This window comes from Apus apus, chromosome Z, assembly GCF_020740795.1.
Source record: "Apus apus isolate bApuApu2 chromosome Z, bApuApu2.pri.cur, whole genome shotgun sequence".
Lineage (NCBI taxonomy): Eukaryota > Metazoa > Chordata > Aves > Apodiformes > Apodidae > Apus > Apus apus.
Genome location: NC_067312.1, coordinates 48,114,364 through 48,135,344, shown reverse-complemented (window position 1 = coordinate 48,135,344; position 20,981 = coordinate 48,114,364). Strand labels below are relative to the sequence as shown.

The 20,981-nt window shown below is 37.5% G+C and overlaps 1 protein-coding gene across 1 annotated transcript in view; it reads left to right on the top strand.

The window, feature by feature from the left end:
• ADAMTS19 (ADAM metallopeptidase with thrombospondin type 1 motif 19) overlaps window positions 1–20,981 on the top strand; it is a 137,604-nt gene that overhangs the window by 91,613 nt on the left and 25,010 nt on the right. The window contains exons 12-18 of the mRNA XM_051643675.1: window positions 889–1,019; window positions 2,576–2,745; window positions 6,996–7,123; window positions 9,771–9,891; window positions 12,968–13,048; window positions 19,697–19,854; window positions 20,682–20,835. Coding sequence (XP_051499635.1) covers window positions 889–1,019; window positions 2,576–2,745; window positions 6,996–7,123; window positions 9,771–9,891; window positions 12,968–13,048; window positions 19,697–19,854; window positions 20,682–20,835 — 943 coding nt within the window. The remainder of the gene's footprint in view (window positions 1–888; window positions 1,020–2,575; window positions 2,746–6,995; window positions 7,124–9,770; window positions 9,892–12,967; window positions 13,049–19,696; window positions 19,855–20,681; window positions 20,836–20,981) is intronic.

Genomic DNA, 20,981 nt, shown 5'->3' with positions numbered 1-20,981 from the left:
TAATGGCATTAAGTGTTCATTGTTTACATGTAGCCGTATTACTTTGCAGTTACTGAAATGTAACACATAGGATGGATATTCAGCTAGTATAAGTTGATAAAGTGCTAGTTTTTTCAGAGTTATAATGATTTATACTAGATATGGACATAGGTTACAGACCATAACAATAGTGATTGAATAGTTTTTGAGTGAGAGATTACAGTTGTCCTGGGAGACAACATATGCATATAAGATTATTGAGGTGATTATTATTATTTAAATAAGTGGCAGAAATTCTTTTGACTTTCTCATCACTAGCTTTTTGAGGCCTCCATTCTCTCTTTGAATACAAGTTGTGAATAAATCTTATTTTCTCTAATACTTATATTCTTCTATTGGAATTGTCACTGGATAATCAGTGGCAATCTAGTTCCTGCTGTTTATGTCAGAACTGCAGCAGAAAACCAAAAGCTCCTTAGAATAGTCCTGAACAATGTGCTGTGGTCATCCATACTGTTCAGCTGGAGGATGATCTCAGCTGTGGGTTTGTGCTGGATGCAAAAGTGCTTTCCTAGGCAGTACACACTCTCAAGTGAAGGGCGTAGCATGGTCTGGGGACCTTTTACAGCATGCTATTTCAGGAGGCATCCTTCATGGGGAATGAACTTGTGCTCAAGCTCGTGGATGAAAATTCCATGTGCTCCTTCATCACTGACCAAAGAAAGGTGTCTAGCTGCTGTATTTGCTAGAATAGAAAACAAAGCTATGGGGAATAGGAAAAAATATTACTCAGCTGAAAAGGATATATTGAACGAAATGTTTCTGTTGTGCTTCCCATGTGCTTGTGGAGCAGTGAATTGTTTTACATATGCCTTGATTTATTTACCTAAGAGCTGAATTTTCACCTAGTGGTGTAAGGCTGGAGAGTGTATCAATCGGACCTCTTTCGTGGAGCACACGGCGGGGGAGTGGAGTGCATGGAGCGCTTGTAGCCGCTCATGCAACACTGGAATCAGCAGCCGACAACGCAAATGCTCTGGGTAAAAACAAGTTCAGGTTTCCATTGGTGTTCATCAGAATTTCTGAACATAATTTAAATCTTAAAAGTACAGAAACCCATTAAGATACAGTTGTCCTATACATAGGCAATAATTTTTTTATGAATACTGAAAACCACATAAGAGAATAGATATTTGATATTTATAATTGCATGATAACACTATATTTCCTCTTTTCTACTTCTGTCAAATGTGTGGTTAATATTTTTGGGACAATGTAACTTTCTTCATAATCTTCACCTGAAGAAGAAATAGAAAATTAAATTAATAACTTGCAGAGTGTCAGTGTGCAATTCTAGTCTTGCATTTTTTTCTGTGGAAAGTTGATTTCTGCCTCATTTCGAGACTCAAGTAGTTGTAACTTCTGTAATTTTTTCTATGTTTCACAGCTGTTCAGATAGAATATATGGAAACAGCAGTTTGATTCTGCATTTTGTGATAATGAAAACCTTGTGTCATTGTAGATAAAGGGAGTTTTACCAGTAACCTGAATAGAGTCTGTTTCAACATATCTCAGTGGTCAGCTAAAAAGATGCTGAACTGTATCTCTTTTTTTGGTCACTTACACACCAAGAGAAAAATGATAAATAGGCAGAGAAGTGCAAACAGGGTAGAGTAGAGTAATGCAGACACGTGTGGAGAAGTCTAGCCTAGCTTAGACTAGAGTAGAGTGAAGTGGGGTAGTATGGCATAGAGCAGGGGGGAGTAGAGTAGATTGTTTACAACAATAATCAAGCAAAATGGGGAAATGAAGAAATATTAAAGGCAATGTAACAGTTTGGGGGCAAAAATTATGACAGGAAAGACAGAAGCGTTACAAAAGATAAGTCTGCATAAAGCAACATGTTCAAAACTTGGATATGGCTATACAAAAGCATGGTATTTTAACAAAAGCCTTAGATATGCAGAATGCTTTCACATTTCCTGTCAATTAAAGGCCACTTCCTTCTGTATGCCTAACAATTATTTGTAGAATTTAGGGAGGTCTTAATTTGGTTTCATTTATTTATTTTCCAGGCGAGTTTCCAAAAAATTCGCTCTAGTTCCTCCAGTTAACTATTCTTTTGCGTTTGTGCATCAAGACCTGCAAGTACAACGAGAGTGACCAAAAATAAACAAATAATATTGTCTGAGCTTTGCAGCACCACACTTGTAAAAAAGTAGAGGTAGCAAATCTGCAGGTGTTCCTTCCATTCAGTGGCACCTTTGTCTCAATCCAGCTAGAGAAAAATCGCCTGAACTATACCAAAACTACAGTTGAGGTTCTCCTTACTGAATTTTGCTAGTCTTAGTGCTTCTCTGGGGTCAAGTGTAAATTACAGTTTAGCACCCATGACTTTGTATGTAATGTGACCAGTACAAACAGAAGGAAAATGTGTTTTGTTCTCTGACTTTGATTTTTTGTATGTGATTCTTAATGTGATGTGTCAAGAAGAAAATCTACTATTTAAAATGATGTATGGCATAAATAAGCTGTGCTGTCAGTTTTACAAAACATAACCAAGAATAAAGCATGATATTTACGCTGTATTTTCTAGTTCAGGGCTTGAAGGCGAATGTCACAGTCCCACAATGCAGTATAGAATATGTGAAAATCCTTCTTGTCCTGCTGGTGTGCCTGCCTTCAGGGACTGGCAGTGTCAGGCTTTCAGTGTCAGATCCTCGTATCAGAAGCATGTGCACCAGTGGCAGGCTGTCATTGATGATGGTAAGTGTAAAACCATCTCCCACATTCTTCTCATCTGCTCATACGGCTTACACCTTGTTGGTGTTGTTGTTGATTAAGAAAGATTAAAGCAAAATTAAAGGAAAAAACCCCAAGATTTTTATAAGCAATTCTTATTTCATAGTCAAGATCCAGTGGTACTTTCACATGCTCTGGAATCTTTTGTATTACATTCCTATTAAATTTCTCATTCTTATCTGTAGTGGCTACATTTGAACTGAAATTCAGTATCAGTTTGGTTCTCTTAGTCAACAGTGTAGTATAAAGTGTCTCAGAAATACAGCTTTCTAGAGGAATGCAATGTTGTTAAGCATGTATGTATCAACTATACTTCCAATTACAAAGCCAAAAAGACAATTCAGGTACTGTAAGCCTCTCTTTTTGGAGGAAGAAGAGAGCACTTTTTAGCTTAACATTTGAGTATTTCACATACCAATGTTTGATTTTGGCAGAAATCCGTTTGTAATGCATACTGGAAACTTAGTTAACAGTTAAAGAGACCCTAGTAACTGGTATACTGCATGCACGCTTCAGTATAACAAACTTGCTTAGATACTGTATCATTAGGAGCATGTTCAAGTCGGAGTATAGTAATGTTGAACTTCTAGTATCTGCAAAGATAATGTTGGTATAAAATGTCAGCAACTGGAAACCAAAACATTCCACCCAAGTTCTTGCTATGAATGTGAACAATAGCTGCCATTCCACTGAATTTTCTCAAAATTTTTATTATGTAATTTATTTTTTTAAAACAAAAAAAACAACACATGTACTTCAGTTAAAGTAGCTAGAATCATAGAATCATAAAATCATTTTGGTTGGAAAAGACCTTTAAGATCATCAAGTCCAACCACTAACCTAACTCTGCCATGACAAGTGCTAAACCATATTCTTAAGCACCATATCGACACATCTTTTAACCATCTTCAGGGATGGTCATCTAACCACCTCAGTGGGCAACCTGTTCCAGTGTTTAATTACCCTTTCAGTGAAGAATTTTCTTCTAATATCCAATCTAAACCTCCTCTGGCACAACTCGAGACTATTTTCTCCTGTTCTTTTGTTTGGTACTAAAGAGACAAAACCCCGCCTCACTACAACCTCCTTTCAGGTAGTTGTACAGAGCAGTAAAGTCTCCCTTCAGCCTCCTTTTCTTCAGGCTAAACAATCCCAGTTCCCTAACCACTCCTTGTAAGAGTTGTTCTCTTGAACCTTCATCAGCTTTGTTGGCCTTCTCTGGACTTGCTCCAGCACCTCAAGTCTGTCCTGTAGTGGGGGGCCCAAAACTGAATACCATACTCAAAGTGCAACCTCACCAGTGCCAAGTACAGGGGGATAACCACTTCACTAGTTCTGCTTGTCACACTATTTCTGCTACAAGCCAGGATGCTATCACCCTCCTTGACCACTGCTAGCTGATAGTCAGCTGTTGATCAACACCCCAGGTCTTTGTCTGCTGGGCAGCTTTCCAGCCACTGTTCCCCAAGCCTGTAGTGTTGCATGGGTTTGTTGTGACCCAAGTGCAGGACCAGGCACTTGAACTTGTTGAGTCTCAAGCAATTGGCCTTACACCATTGATTCAGCCTGTTCCACTGTAGAGTCTACCCTCAGGCACATATACAGTCACCCCCCAACTTGCAGTGTGATCTGCAAACTTCCTGAGAGTGTACTTGATCCCCTTATCCAGGTCATCGATAAAGAAACAGAAAAAAGACGGCCTCAGTGCTGAGCCCTGGGGAACAATGCTGACTGGTGACTGGCTGCCAGCTGGATTTAACTCCATTCTACACAACTCTGTGGGCCCAGCCATCCAACTGGTGTTTTACTCAGCAAATGTACACTCATCCAAGCCTTAAGTTGTCAGTTTTTTCAGGAGAATGTTGTGGGAAACAGAATCAAAGATGTCACTAAAGTCCACATAAACAACATCCACAGCCTTTTCCTCATCCACTAAACAGTTTACCTTGTCATAGAAAGAGGTCGGGTTCATCCAGCAGGACCTTGTTAATTTGAGAAATTAACATCATCATAGCAACTGGTGATAAAGAAGAGCCTGGAATGACACAGAAATACTGTGTATATGTATTGTCACATTTAAAGTAGTTAATTATTACAGTTTATTTTTAACTCTTGAAACAAACTATCAGAAACTTTTAGAAAGCATAGATTTTAAGAGATCTATTTTGTAAAATCCCAGAAAATGTAAATTATCAGGAATTTATTTTAATATCTGTCTAACTAAAGAAGGGCTTTTTGTTTTTTTTTTCTTCTAAGCCTTTTTCTCAAGATGCCAAAATGAAAGCTCGTAAGGCTACTCTCATTAGGCTTGTATGTTAGCTCATTCCATAGTAAGGAAGACTCTCTTCAGCTATTTTTTAAGTGCTTATCTAATTAATTAATTTTGGTTTGTTTTTCTAAATTTCATTTTAGCACAGGAACACATGTTTTATATGCTCAGGAATCAAAAGCTTTCTGCCAAACTTCGAATACTTCAGTCATCTAAAGAAAAATTTTGACCTCTCCTGTCCCGTTATAAGAAGCATGGAGGTTGCTTTCATCTAACTTTGTTCTGAGAGATTCTGTTGTCTTGATGTGTCTGTCCCTCCAGAGACAAAAAGGTGGACACCAGCTAGGGGCTTCCAGTATTACAGAAATACCTTGTTCCCAAATCCCTAATTTGTGCTCTTAGCCTTTAGTAGATGCTAATAGTGCAACTGGGACCAAAATAGTTCCTTTATTTGAATGAGGTCTCCTATAGGCTGTTGAAGTTGTCCAGTGTTGTTGAGTTACTGTCTCTTTGAGTTCAGAGTCCTTAAAATAATGTTTAGGTTGATAATCTTGTATTCCTTTAAAAAATGCTGATAACATGCCTCAAGATCCCACAGAGCTTTGGGATTACTATTGAAGGACTATAATGGGAACGCAGAGAACACATACTTAGGCAAATATTCACTCTTCTAAGCTGGGCAAGGCTGGTGTCTGTCTTCACATGTTGGCAAAAGAGATCACATCTTTTTGTACCAATCCCCTAGAGTTACCCAGAGGTTGTGTCAATTTTAGTAAAATAAAAGTGCCCAGACTAGTCTCTGATGTGTAAGTTAATTGACATGGAAGTCCTGTATCCATACTTTTCAGCTCTTTTTCACTCTGAAAAGAATGGTGACATCTAAACTGCTTTTTGGAAATGTTCCTTTGCAAGTGGCAATTTCCAGTCTAAACTGAGCTAGTGCTAGTTAGCACAGGGGAAAAAGAAAAAGAAAAGAAAAAAAAAAAAAAAAGGTGGCATAGAAGTTTTACAGTTCAGCTGCACGGACAGTAGAATGCCAGTATCTATTAATGTTTCCTGGAACTTTTAAAATTTACTAATAAAAATGCACTCCAGGAATCTAGAAGTCAGTATGAATTCAGAGGGGTGTAGATTGTGTGTAAGTGAGATCAGTTTCAAATTCAGGATTGACTTAATACTTTAAAAAATCTGCTGCAGATTTACAAAGGAGTTCTGAGTCACTACACTTGCAAATACAGATAGTAAAAAATCATGTTAACCACTGAGAGGAAATTTAATTTAGTTTATTTGGTATTACTTTGGCAGTGGTGAAGCAAATGTCATTATTTATAAATAATCACCATCAGGAGTACATGGATACATAGGATATCCGTGTTTGAGATATGTGGTAGAAAGTTGCCTAACCTTGGTAAAGGTGCTAAAAATAATGTGTTCATTATTGGGCTTTGTTTTGTTTTGTTTTGTTTTGGTTGGTTGGTTGGTTTTGTTTCTTTGTTTTTTAACGTGGGCATTGTAAATTCATATATTTTTTTCTTCCCAGGTTGTCTCAGTTACTTAATTTTTTTCTCTTTGACCTGCATAAATAGAAAATCTGGGAAGGGTTAAGTTTAGGTTTTCACCAATATTATGATCTGCCATAAATATAGCAGAATCAAAGTATAGATTACAACCAAAATATTCCAACTGCTGTAATGTTTGTGTTTTAAATTGCATCAATTAACATGACATGAGTACTAATTAGGACAAGGTTACAGCACCAGTATGCTCTAGCAGGGAAAAGAACTTGAGTTTTTCAAATTGATGAAAAAGCTCAATTTTTTTTTTATTTCATTGTATCTAAGATAACTTGTTATGCCACATAGATAAGCAAATTCAAGTTTTGGAAATAATATTTATAGTAATACTGTGTCTATTTGGTGGCATTTTCCATCCATTGCTTCTACAGAAAAGCCATGTGCCTTATTCTGTTCACCGACTGGAAAGGATCAACCCATTCTTCTAACAGAAAAGGTGATGGATGGGACTCCTTGTGGCCAACAAGGGTTAGATGTCTGTGCAGATGGTAGATGCCAGGTATGATTTGTTTTGAAAACGGGCACATGTATGCAAGTGCATACATTTGTTGTGCATATGTGTTATTTCTCTGATAGCATGACCAAGACTAAATGGCTCTTTTTGAATCTTATTCAAATATTTTAAGCTAATTTCAGTGCAACACAGTATGTGAAACAGTTAGGTTGGGAAATGTGTACGTGTGATGGTAAGGATGCTTATAACTTCTACAAGTGGAAAATGAGTCTAACTTATTACATCTTCTAAGGAAAGCCTCAGCTTTCAACGTTTTGGGAATTTTGCCATGAGCTGTACATAATATATGTCTAATTCTGCCTTTTTCAATGGAAAAAAAAAATCATATAAATAAATCAAGACCAAAGGAGCAGAATAATAGATAATTAAAGTTGAGTGCTTGTGCTATTCGTGATCCTCAGAATTAATTTGATTCATTTAAGTTATTTTGTTGCTTTTATAGTTCTTCATATGGAAACTTTTCTATATAAAAATCCTACAGGGCTGATTGTATTCTTTGTCTGCTTCTTAATGCACACATTGAATTTGGCCTGTAACATAGAAATAGCATCACTAGATACTGTAATAGCTTCAACATATTAACTTATGGATGGATGCAGGCATGTATATATGCATACAAATACATATATGTACTTATAATTATCCTTTCTCGAGTGCCCGAGTACATGCAACAAGAATACTCTTAAATAATTTGCTGAATAGAGGCTTTAGTTCACTATGTAACAATTATCGGTTTAATGACAAATATGATATATTTTTAGTATGTGTAAGACTATCTATCTATCTATCTATCTATCTATCTATCTATCTATCTATCTATCTATCTATCAAGACTTTCCCTGAAAAAAGTGTCATTTATCATTCACTTTTCACAACTGACTAATAAAGACCAAAAAGAAAAAAAGCCTTAATCCAAACCTGCCTGGCAGAGACTGGGTTGGCTTCTTCGCATATCAAAAGTCAGACGTAAGTGCTAAGCAAATTTTATAGTCTAATTTCTAAGGTCTTCCGCATTTTACCCTGTCTTTTTAGATAATCCATTAGGAAGAACTCTGGGGACTACAGCTGTAGAGTTAAGTTGTTATATCTGGTAGATGTGCCATTTTGGGTACACAGTTCTTCAATTCCTATGGCATAATCAGTATTTTGAAATCTGTATTGCTTTTTTTCGGTAAAAGAACTCTGTTCATAAATTTATGTCACAATCTAAATGTGCTTGGAAATGAGTGGCTCCATGACAGACTGTGGTTTCTGTCATTAAAGGAATCCTTTATTTTCTCTTTAACCCAGCCTTTATCTTCATTATTATCAATCTTGAAGTTAATTTGGTTTTATCAGATGCATATATGCAATGTGTAAGATTCCTCTCTGATGACTTCTTTAGACTTTAAAAAGGCTTTTATTTCATATCAGGAGAGCGTATGGTATTAACTGTCAAGCTACCACTGATAGTTACTGATAGAAATGTGTCTAATGTAATAATCTAGAGGTGCTAGAGCAAACTTTTTTGTTTTAAACTGAATGCTTTTCAGCAAAACACAAATACGGTTTATATTCACATATGGCAGACGTGTTCATGTCCTATTCAGAATAAGACATTAGGTTAACATTAGACAGCATTTCACCACTGGGACAAAGGACCTCCCATATCTTGAGGAGAAAGCAACAGACTTGTACATTTTGCTGTCACTAAGCAGGAGGGACTGCAAGGGGTGTGTTGCACAGTGGCTCAGAAGTCCCAGAGGTCCCAAGGGAAAGTGAGAATGTGGTTGTCTTCCTCTCAGAGAGTATCTGATAAAGTTATCCAACCATAGGAAGAGTGAATGCAACAATATGCATAAAATAATAGAAAAAATTACTACTCTGTTGTCACCATTTGCCTCAAGTCTGACAACAACGCTCTCGATCCCCTCCCCCTCTCACCCAGGTAGGGAAGGAGAGACAGAAAAAGACTTGGCTGGATTGAAAACTAAACAACACAGCATTAATTAAACATTAATGATATAAGAAAATATGTACAATTATATACAAATGTGTTCAGGTATGTGCAAAAGCCTCTTGCCTCCCTCCACTGCCAGCAACTCCCACAGCGAAAATCCCGGAGCTGCTGGAGAAAGCAGAGAGTGATGAGGGTCAGGAGAGCTCAGCCTGGGGGTCGATGGTGCTGGGTGGAAGAGAAGGGAAGAAGAAGCAGGAAGGAAGTTGTCTTCTGTGATCTCTGACCTTCCTCTGAGCTTACGTAGGTATATGGAATGGAATATCTCTGGCCAGTTTTGCTGTCTGTCTAATTCAGCCTCCTACAGGGGGGTCACAGACCTCCCCGTAGTGTCTGAGCCGGCAGAGTGAAGGTGCGACCTTGAAGAACCAGCAGTTAGAAAAACATTCCACTCTTATCAGCCTCATTTGGAACACTCTCGTGCTAGTTAAAAGAAAGCTTACTGAAGGAAAAGAAAAACAAAACCAGTAAAAGGAAAATGGCTTCATCTTGGCTCAAACCAGGACATCTGCACATGAACTAGTGCAGTCCTCACTCCGAGCAGGGGTAGATCGTGTTGGTAGGGTGAGATGCTGACTACTAAAGGCAGCTTTATGGAAAACATAGCCTCAATAGCTTTTCTTTCTTCTCCCTCAGAAATTTGGCTGTGATGGCATATTAGGATCTTTGGCTCGTGAAGATCACTGTGGTGTATGCAATGGTAATGGAAAGTCATGCAAAGTTATTAAAGGTGATTTTAACCATACCAGAGGAGCAGGTAAGTCCGTTTATTTAAAATACTCAGGAAACCAGTAGCTGTTTGATTATTTTGAGCACTGGGAACTGTAAAAAACTGTGCTTCTTAAAGATACGAAGTTCCTCACAAGAACTTCAGATCTACTTGTTCTAAGATAATAAATACATGAATATTTTTAAATTGAGTTGTTGCAAAACTATTGCAGATTGTTTCAATTGTCTAATTTATCTTCCATTAAGACACACATAAGAGCCTGGTTTAAAAAAAAATAAATCTGTGAAATAAAATGTATGTTTTCAGTAAAAAAATAAAGTATAAATTCTCATAGTGTTTTAGTGCTCTTCAAAATATATAACCAAATTATGAACTGTTACCTGAAAGAGTAACATCATTAAAGAAAGACAGGCAGTGGGAGAATGTATCTTTTAGTTTTTCTTTGTTTTATACTAATAATAGCACACCATAAAAAGCAAATAGATTTTCTGATGTAGAATGAACAGAACATTGCTGTGATCTGTTTTTTGAATGAGAATAATTGTCTGACTCTAGCACAACAGTGTTGACAGAACAGAGGACTGAAATCTCAATAATGTGTGCCATGCACCATGTATACCTTGTGTCCAAGAAAAGTTTTTTCTTTGAAACACCATTTGGCCAGCTGTTTTCAATATTTGTTTTCTGTTTTTTGAATAGAAAATGTGGAGAATTACAGGACAGTAAGTAAATCACATTTTAAAAAGTACTGTATTTAGAAGCAAACAGTATTACCTTTGAAAAAGCAAGGACTTAAATGCATTATAGGGTGAAGTATAGTGCTTCTTTAAAAACATAAAGTTAGGCATAGTCTTCAGATGTTTATATCTAGTCTTGGTTTGAACTGAAGGTGATGCAGAGCAGGAATCCCAAACCACAGTTGAGTCTGGAGGACTAGAAGATAAAAAAAACCTACCCTCTAAACAGCTGCATAAGATAATTTCCTTCTCAAGAAGCTGGCCTGTCAGGTATACTCAGGAAGTGTTTTTAGCCCTTAAAAAACTTAAAAATAAGTAATGCTGTTTTGCAGCAATTTCATTTTTATGCTTCAGGATAATTGAAAAAGTGTTGTAAATGCTCAGAATTTTGTTATAGAACCTTTTATAGCTACATGGAATAACAACTTAGTTTACTGTCCACTTTTTGAAGTTCACCCAGGTAGTCTAAAATTTGGTTTTATTAATTTATAACATCACCGCTTGTACAGTAATTTTCACCTGTCTTGTCTTTTCAAGCCTTTTCATTTAAAGCAAATTGCTCAACAGCATATCTTAATCCCACAATGTAAGGAAGCAATTGTAATATAAAATAAGTAACTAGTAAGTAGACTTCAACCTATAGCAATTCATAACAGAGCTTGAATGTGTTAAAGCACAAAAAAAAACCCAAACAAACAAAAAATCCCACCCAACAAACAACAACCCAACAGTGGGACTATATATGTCATAGCATTAGTCTCTACATGCTGAGTGAAGTTGAAATTCTTTTGTGGGGACACTACTTGGCTTCATCTGCTCCAGCTTCAACCTAACCTCACTAGTTCTTCTAATGTTTTACTTTGCTATATGCTTTTGCTTGTATATTGTGGTGTATATGTATTACACATAATGCATCGTATCTTAGGGTGTTTCAGCATTTTCCAAAAACACTCAAACCATTGCTGTACAAATTATAACTTGTTACATTTAAAAAGCAACATAGGGGAGAAGATGCATGGTTAGAATTTCAACACTTGCGTAAGTGGTTTGCTGAACCAGTGCCAGAACAATCAGCATCTTACAGTACTGAGCTATCTCAGAAGTAGGGGGCAAATAGACAAGCCAGAATATGACAGAGCTTCTGTCTGTTTGATCCAATGAGAAGGACAAATTCCAAAGGCAAGGAACTGTCACATGCTCTGTAAGAAAGAAAAAAAAAGACAAACGAAGTTCAGGGTTTCCATTTTGCAACCACACTGGGAGCTGTGGTAATGGTAACTTAGCGTGGATGCAGGATATTTTTGCAGAGCAGAGTGAGTCAAGACATTATGGTTTGATGTCCAGATGGAAAATGGTGACAAGTGGTGTCCCTCAGGGGTCCGTACTGAGACCAGTGTTGTTTAATGTCTTCATTAATGATATTGACACTGAGAGCACCCTCAGCAAATTTGCTGATGACACCAAGCTGGGTTGTATGGTTGATATGTTGTAGAGGGACAGGATGCCATTCAGAGGGACCTGGACAAGCTGGAGAAGTGGGCCCAGGTGAACTTCATGAGGTTCAACAAGGCCAAGTACAGGGTCCTGCACCTGGGCTGGGGCAACCAGAAGGGGGAAAGACATGCTAGAGAGCAGCCCTGTGGAAATAGACCTGGAGGTAATAGTGGATGAAAAGCTGGACGTGAACCACCAGTGTGCAATTGCAGCCCAGAAGCCAACCACATCCTGGGTTGCATCAAAAGAAGCTTGGCCAGCAGATCGAGAGAGAAGCTTCTGCCTCTCTGTTCTGCCCTGGTGAGACCACACCTGGAGCACTGCATCCATCTCTGGAGCCCCCAACACATCAAGGATGCGGACTTGGTGGAGTGTGTCCAGAGGAGGGCAACAAAAATTATCAGAGGGCTGGAGCACCTCTCTTATGAAGACAGGCTGAGGGAGTTGGGGTTGTTCTGCCTGAAGAATAGATGACTCTGGGGTAACCTTGTAGAGACCTTCCAATACCTGAAAGGGGCCTATGAGAAGGCTGGGGAAGACCTGTTCACAATGATATGTAACAGTAGGTCACGGGGCAATGGTTTTAAGATAGAGAAGGGTAGATTTAGGTGGGACAATAGGAAGTTCCTTATGATGAGGGTGGAACAGGTTGTCTAGAGAGGTGGTGGAGACGCCATCCCTGGAACACTGAGGTCAGGCTTGATGGGGCTCTGAGCAACCTGTTCTAGTGTGAGATGTTCCTACTTATTGTAGGGGGATTGCACTAGATGACCTTTAGAGGTTCCTTCTGATCCAATACATTCAATGATTCTATGATTCTATGTACTTTCTGACATTTTTTATTTTACCTGGACATTTGGTCTCATGTCTAGGTTATGTGGAAGCTTTAGTGATACCTGCAGGAGCAAGAAGAATCAAAGTTGTGGAAGAAAAACCAGCTCACAGTTATTTAGGTAAGTATCACATTTTAATATTTGTGTCCTGTTTTGGTCAGCAATGAAGAGTGCTAGCCAAACATGCTTTTCTATGTAAACAAAACTCTGAGCGGAAAAAAAAAATCTTAAATGAATACATATAAATAAATTTTGTAGAAATAACAAAATTTAAGAATGTCTATAGCATCCTTCTTCATATGGATTATATTGTGAACTTTTATCTCATTTTGTTTGAAGAGTATTTCAAAGAATGCATTTAGATGATTTAAGAAAAAAATCTACATTTTTAATTTTTCTTATGAAAAATACTAAAGAAAATACTTCACATTAAAACAAGTAAAGAGTTTTATGCTGTAACATGGAGTATTTTTTCTCAGATAACAAAAGATCCACACTTACCAACATACAGCAAAATCACCAACAAAGTCAAACAAAAGCTATAAAATTAATCTGAGACAGCAGAAAAGTTCATCTTTGCACTATTTTGGATTGACTTAATATTTTCATGGACAAATTGAATCACAATGATTTTTTATTCCTCTTCTATGAATTTGTCATTCTTTGAAAAAACTTTTTCTCTTTTAGTAAGTTCTAAAGCTGTTGTGTAGAAAAGTATACTTTATTAGTAATATTGGTACAGGATTAAAGTGAATATATGAAGTATCATAATTAGCACTGTTAAAATTGAGAGAGGCTTATTATGAGAAACAGGACAATGAAATGAAAAATTGCCAGGTTAGATCACTGTTCTTAGTTCTACTCTTAAGTAATATCTACATTTTAAGAAACTTTTACCTGAGTGTTCTCAGCATTTAATTTTAGAGAATGCTGAAGATAGTGTATGACACCTCAAGTTAGCAAACTCTTGGTTTATCATTGAGTCTGCACATGACCTGTTAAGATATCACAGGAAATTTAGGGATCTGGCTTATTTCATTGTTCCCCAATAAACCATAGAAATGGATATATACATGTGTCAAATAAAAAACTGACCTATTTTCTATATTTTCTAGTTTGTTTGTTTTTCCCTTCTGTGTCTACTGTGTTAACATATGTGGACAACAGAAATACTCTTATTTGTTATTTTCTAAGTAGTGCAAAAATAAAGAACTGCTGGAATTGTATTTAGGGAAATTAATTCCTTTTTCATAATTAGCATACCCATACATCCCTTGCCTTACAAAACGCAAAAATAATTAAATGTCTTTTATGCCCAGAAAATGCCAGTTATGCTGCTTATTTCTAAAAAGCGGTAGTTAGAACATAATCAGCTCATAGTTGTTTGTCACTTTAATATTACTTTTCTTAATTTCACTCATGTCAGTCTGAATGAGGATCAGCCAACATTTTGCTGCAATATTTTTGTTAAGTCTTTATGGGGAAGCAGGAATAGGTCTAGTACAGTATTTTGAATTAAAACTTGTGACATTGAACCTTTTTTTCTTTCTTTTGCTATCTGAAGGCAGTTTCAGAAGATGTATTCTTAAAGCATAAGAATCTGAATTGAAATGGAGTAACATTTTGATTAGGAACATTTTTTAATAGAAGTAACATAATGAAAGTTTTGGCAAGGAGGTATAAATATTTCAGTTTAGAAATAATGATCTGCAAGCCACTGTGATTAAAAATGTGAAATGTAATAAAATTATTTTTTTCTGTGCTAAATGGAAATTAGATGACTATTAGTTTTCAGCTAAACTAAAGAAGCAGATAAGCTATATCATTATTCTCAAATATATGATCAAGCTGCTTCAGGTATATAGATCCTGTGAACCTGCAATTTAACATTACATTACATTGTAATTGCCAATTCTCTTATAGGTATCAAGTCCAAAGGTGGTGTTGTATTCTCTCTCATTCCTTTAATGAAAAAAAAAAAAACCAAAACAAAACAGGTAGAACAACATTTTGGGGGAGGAGGATGTGGGAAAGTAGATGGGATCTGACAAACAGTACAAAATTTTTCATCCCTCATTGCTGACAATGCTAATTGTTTTAAAATACCTTGGACTGAATCCTTAGGGTGTGTAACTTCTATTTTCAGGGGAAACCAGTTGAGGACCTAGTCACATAGCAGGGACCACTGAGACTAAAAATGTACAGAGGGCCTTAGAAGATAATTAATAAGTAACACCTTCTGAAACCATTTTGCACCAAGATTAAACAAATGCCCTCTATATAAATAAATGGATTGGCTTCCAAGAGGTGTCTTTGGAAACAGTGGTGAGCAGATTGAGAGCTTATGGGTAAAACTTAGAGGTGAGGCCAACACAGGAAACTTCATGGTTGGTGTTTGCTACAGGTTGCCAAACTAAGGGAAGCCTGTTGACAATGGATTCTTAGTTCAACTACAGGAAGAATGATGCTTGCAGGCTCTGACACTGCTTGGGGGTTTAAGTAACCTGATATCTGCTGGAAAAACAGCACAGCAATCTGTAATCAATGTGGGAGACTCTTGGAGTGCATCAAGGGTGATTTCTTAATTCAGATGAAAGACAGCCCAAACAGATAAAGACCAGTGACAAGTGGTGTTCTTCAAGTGTTCCCACTCAGACTGGTGCTGTTTAATATCTTTGTCAGTGACATGGAGAGTGGAATTGAGTGTACCCTCAGCAAGTTTGCTGATGACAACAAACTGTGTGGTGAGATCAACACTCTGCAGGGAAGGGATGCCAGCCAGAGGGACCTTGACAGGCTTGAGAAGGGGGCTTGTGCAAACTGCATGAAGATCAACAAGGCCAAGTGCAAGGTTCTGCACCTGGGCTGGGGCAATCCCAAACACCGTTACAGGTTGGGTGGAGATTGAATCAAAAACAGCTCTGAGGAGAAGGACTTGGGGGTGTTGGTTGATGAGAAGCTCAACATGAGCTAGCACTATGCACTTGCAGCCCAGAAAGCCAACCAGGTTCTGCATCAAAAAGAAATGTGGCCAGCAGGTCGAAGGAGTTGATTTTCCCCCTCTACTTTTCTCTCGTGAGATCCCACCTGGAGTACTGTGTCCAGTTCTGGAGCCCCCAACATAAGAAAAACATAGATCTCTTGGAGCAAGTCCAGAGGAGGCCCATGAAGATAATCAGAAGGCTGGAGCACTTGTCTTCTACAAAGACAGGCTGGGAGAGTTTGGGTTGTTCAAGCTCGAGAAGAGAAAACTCCAGGGAGACCTCATAGCAGAATTCTAGTATCTGAAGGGGGCCTACAGGAAAGCTGGGGAGAGGATTTTTCTAAGGACATGTAGCAAGAGGATAAGGGGATAAACCAGAAGAAGTAAGATTTAGATAAGACATTAGGAAGAAATTCTTTAGTGTGAAAGTGGTAAGACACAGGAACAGGTTGCCCAGAGAAGCTGTGGATACCCTATCCCTGGAAGTGTTCAAGGCCAGTTTGGATGGGGCTCTGAGCAACACGGTCTACTGGGAGGTGTCCCTGCCTATGGCAGGGAGGTTGGAACTAGATGACCTTTAATGTCCCTTCCAACACAAACCATTCTATGATTACCGCACCTTGTTTGTTGCATACCAACAGAGATGAACTGTTCAGAGAAGTCAAGATTGGTCACAGTCCGTGCTGCAGTGGTCATGCTCTGGTGAAATTAATGATCTTCAGGGATGTGAGCCAGGCCTATTGACTGTAAGGAGGGTAAACTTTCAGTTTAAAGAATTAGTGGATGGGACCGCTGGGAAACTGTGCTCAGGGGTAAAGGAGCAGAACAGCTGGCAGCTCTTTAAGGGCATTTTACCTAGATTGCAGGAACTCTGCATTCTTACATGTGGGAAATTTGACAAGGAAGGCAGGAGACCTTCATGGCTGAATAAGTACCTCCTTGTCAAATTGAAGTGAAAGAAGGAAATACATAGGCAGTGGAACCAGGGACTTCAATCCTGGGAAAAATATAAAGGATGTTGCTGAGATATGTAGGGATGGTATCAGGAAAAACAGGGCAATCAATTGGAGCTGAATTTGGCAAGTAATGTGAAGAATAAGGTCTTCTACAGGTATGTTAGAGAAGGAAGATTTAAGAAAATGTACACACATCCACTCACACCCTGTGATAAATAGATAGGAGAACTAGTAATAATTAATATAGGGAAGGCTGATGTATTCAGCAGTTTTTTACCTCTGTTTCAATGGTAGAGTCTTCCCACGTTTCTAAAATCCCTGGACATTAAGGCAGGGAGCAGGAGAACAAAATCCCTTCTGTCATAGATCAGGTTGGAGACCACCTGAGGAATCTGAACATACACAAGTATGTGGAACTAAATGAGATTGCATCCCCAGGTCCTGAGGGAAATGGCTGATGTAGTTGCTGAGACACTCTCAAACATATTTGAAAAGTCTTCACAATCAGCTGAGGTCCCCAGTGCCTGGAGGAAAGATAAGATTACATCATTTTTTTTTAAAGGGTGATAGGGAGGACCTAGGGACCTACCTACCAGTCAGCCTTACTGCAGTTGAAGTTTTCAGAAAGTTACTGAAATATCAAGTCTTTATGGTCTTAAGATGTCTTGAGGGGAACACATGAAAATGTGAGTGGAAGTGAAACAAGTACTTCCATGATAATGCATACCAGTTAAGTTACTCTTATTTAGAATTTAATTTCAGATATTTTTTTGTATTTTCTTGAGAAAAGTAAGGGTCAGTCAAAATGACACTGTTTGATACTTTTCTGGAAAGTATGACTAAATTTTGCACAGAGGAGAAGGCAAAGTTTACAGTTCACAAAGATATTCACTATTTTGTTACAAATGCCTTTTTTTTTTTTTTTTAACCTCTCTGTAAAGTGCGACATTTTCCACTTAAACAAAAACTTCCAAGTTAATACAGAGGTGTAATATTTTACAGTTTTCCATAGAAAATGTTAAAAGGCATAGATTTACTAACTAGAGGATCAGGGCACTGTTGCTCCCCACTGAGCACCAGAAAATGCAATAGCTGCACTGTGAAATGTTGTATCTCTGTGGCTTGCATAGCCGCTTACATCACATTAAAATTGGAGGAGTTTATATCCTTGGTACAGTAATTAAAAATACATTGCACTCATCACCATCATTTAATTGTCATTGTGATGATCGCTGTTTTATGCTCTGCAGAACACTTGTCATTAACTCCCTTATTTTATCACTGAAATTTTGGTCTTGGTTACATTTGCAGTAGGTTTTTCCAGGACAGGTTTTCTTTGTCTTTTTTATTGTAGATGTATTGCTCAATTTGTTTTGTAGTCTGAGAGAGGATACACTCGTGTACTGGATTTTCTTCATTTTTTACTTCATTACTTCGTACAGGAAATCCTCCTCTATCAAAACCTAAACAGTGAGAGTACATGTATGGTGTGGAATAAAGCTCAGTGAACTTCCTTACAACATGGGGTTTGACAGAGACAAGAGCAGAAGTTGAACTGCCCAAATTCAAGCCTAAAATTTGGGCTTGAGGATACTCTCTTGTATGTCCTCTAAACCCAGTAGCTCAAGTGAGGAATCTGAAAGCAGAAAATGCAAGATCTGGCATATTTCTCTATTCTGAACCTGGGATTCCAGTCCCCTGCACAGGTCTATGTGCTGTAGCACATATGTTCATTTTAAAGACAAGATAAAATGGTGCAAGGTCTTCTGCTTTCCTGGGAGAAGATACTGCCCTATCTGAGCAGGATGACATGACTGAACCTCAGAGCTTTCAAATACATTTTTTTTGTTTTTCCACTGGTAAGAGTATTGGCCCCTACAGTTTAAGCACTAAATAGAAATTAATTGCCATTAGTAACATAATATTTAAACCTAAACCCCCAAATTTTTAACTCTTGTAAAATCGCTGGTTATTTTTAGCACAGGACGGTTCTACAGCATTAATGGATTTTATAGTCTTAGTGTTTATTACTAAGTGTTGCAGTGGTACACATCACTGGTGTCTTATGCAATTGTATTTCTGCCAGTTCTTAGACCTGCTGCCATTGTTTCCCATAAAAACAGAACATAATACAAATATGAATAGGATAGAAGAGGATAAAAGGAGTGACTCACAGTAACTTACATCTTAAAAAAATGGTTTTTTTTGGACTTTGGCTTAAACTGATAAGGTTCTAATGCCAAACATGACATTTAAATTAAGATGAATTTTTCAAACTCGTTGTCCAGAAGGTGGCTTCAAGTATATTCTGCCTTACATGATTATTCAGACCTGATCTGAACAAAAGAAAATAAAATTACAAGTCCTTCACATAAGAATCTATTCAGTTTACTACAGTTAACTAATGTATAAACCTGTGTTCTTGATGGATTAAATACTTTACCTGACTTGTTGATGCTTTTGAATATATATTAGACCAACCAGGGAAATGATCCGGCCAGAAAGAACAAGCTTTTCCTATTTGTTAGAAGCATCAAATTATGTGGTGAAAGTGTATAAATTAAATGTTTAGGTAGGATGACAGTAGTGTAGTCACACTCTAAGGCAGAGAAAAAGGTAAATGTAGAGGAGCAAGCATTCCTTACAGAAAGTGTTTCTGAAGCATGTTACAATTGAAGTTCATGGATAATAGGATCCATAAATATCTTTGCAAACTGCGTTTGGTGATTTCACCTAGTTGTTAAATTATGCAAATGGCATGTGAAAGGAGGCCTAAATCTCTACTGAACAGACACCTTTTCTATCAGTGTTTTTTCATATGTTTTTCAGCTCTTCGAGATGCTGGAAAACAGTCAATCAATAGTGACTGGAAGATAGAGCATTCAGGAACATTTAATATTGCTGGAACCACTGTCCATTATGTTCGGAGGGGCCTCTGGGAGAAAATATCAGCTAAAGGTCCCACAACATCGCCTTTACATTTACTGGTATGACAATATGAATTGGAGTTTTTTACCTGATTCCTATCATATAGAGTGGTAACTAATACTTTTTTCCAGGCTTCTGAAGATGAGAACTTTGTAAGATATATTGACTTTCATTTTATATGTATATACTTGTTTATATGTATAGGTCAGTCAGCCCACTTCTAAAACAAATTAATTTAAGTTAAAGAATAACCCTACATTATGGAGGCAAGATGAAGGTCTCAGCATTCCTACAAATGCCATAAAAGCTGATGTGCCACTTAAGGAGAGTTTCAAATTAATATCAGATATTTTTTATCCTGGCTGACTGTAGCACAGCATCACCATTTCAGGAGGGCAATCACTAAGTTCTGCATGAAGAAGTAGATCTTTGATGCATTTCAGGGTAGGGCAGGAAGAATTGATAGCCACCAGAGAGGAAGAGGAAGAGCTGATGAGGAAGTACTTCACAATTAAAATTCCTTAAAATGCGATAAATTGTCCAGTGTATCTAAAACATTTTTAAATCTTATGCATCTAGGAAAGACCTCCTCTATTTAACAGCACTGAAATCACAGGACATAGTTGTCCTTCAGATTTGTGGTGAGTTTAGTTTACTTACTTCGCACTGAGGGTTTTTTGACCTTTATGTTAAATAAAATAATTTTCCCAATATCTTATTTGGATACTCTCATCAATTTCTGCTACAGAATCCATCAGGAGTGTTGAAGGGCTATAGACCATTAAGTTATTCTGTCATGTTTTTCAAGATGATCTCTTACAGTTCAGAGTTTGTCTTCCACAGTGTCTGTGTACATACTTAGGTTTTCCTTCTCTGTATCATGCAGGTGCTGCTCTTCCATGACCAGAGCTATGGTCTGCACTATGAATACACAATCCCACTGGATCCTCTTCCTGAGAATCAGACCTCTAAAGTACCAGAGCCTCTCTTCATGTGGACACATTCTAGCTGGGAGGACTGTAATGCTGTATGTGGAGGAGGTAAAATAAAAGAAGAACGTAAAAACACGTGGTCACAAACATATATATTAAAAATGTATATGTATATGCAATATGCATGTATATACACAATACGTGTATGTATGTGAATACAATATACATATATTTGTATATACACCATGTATATA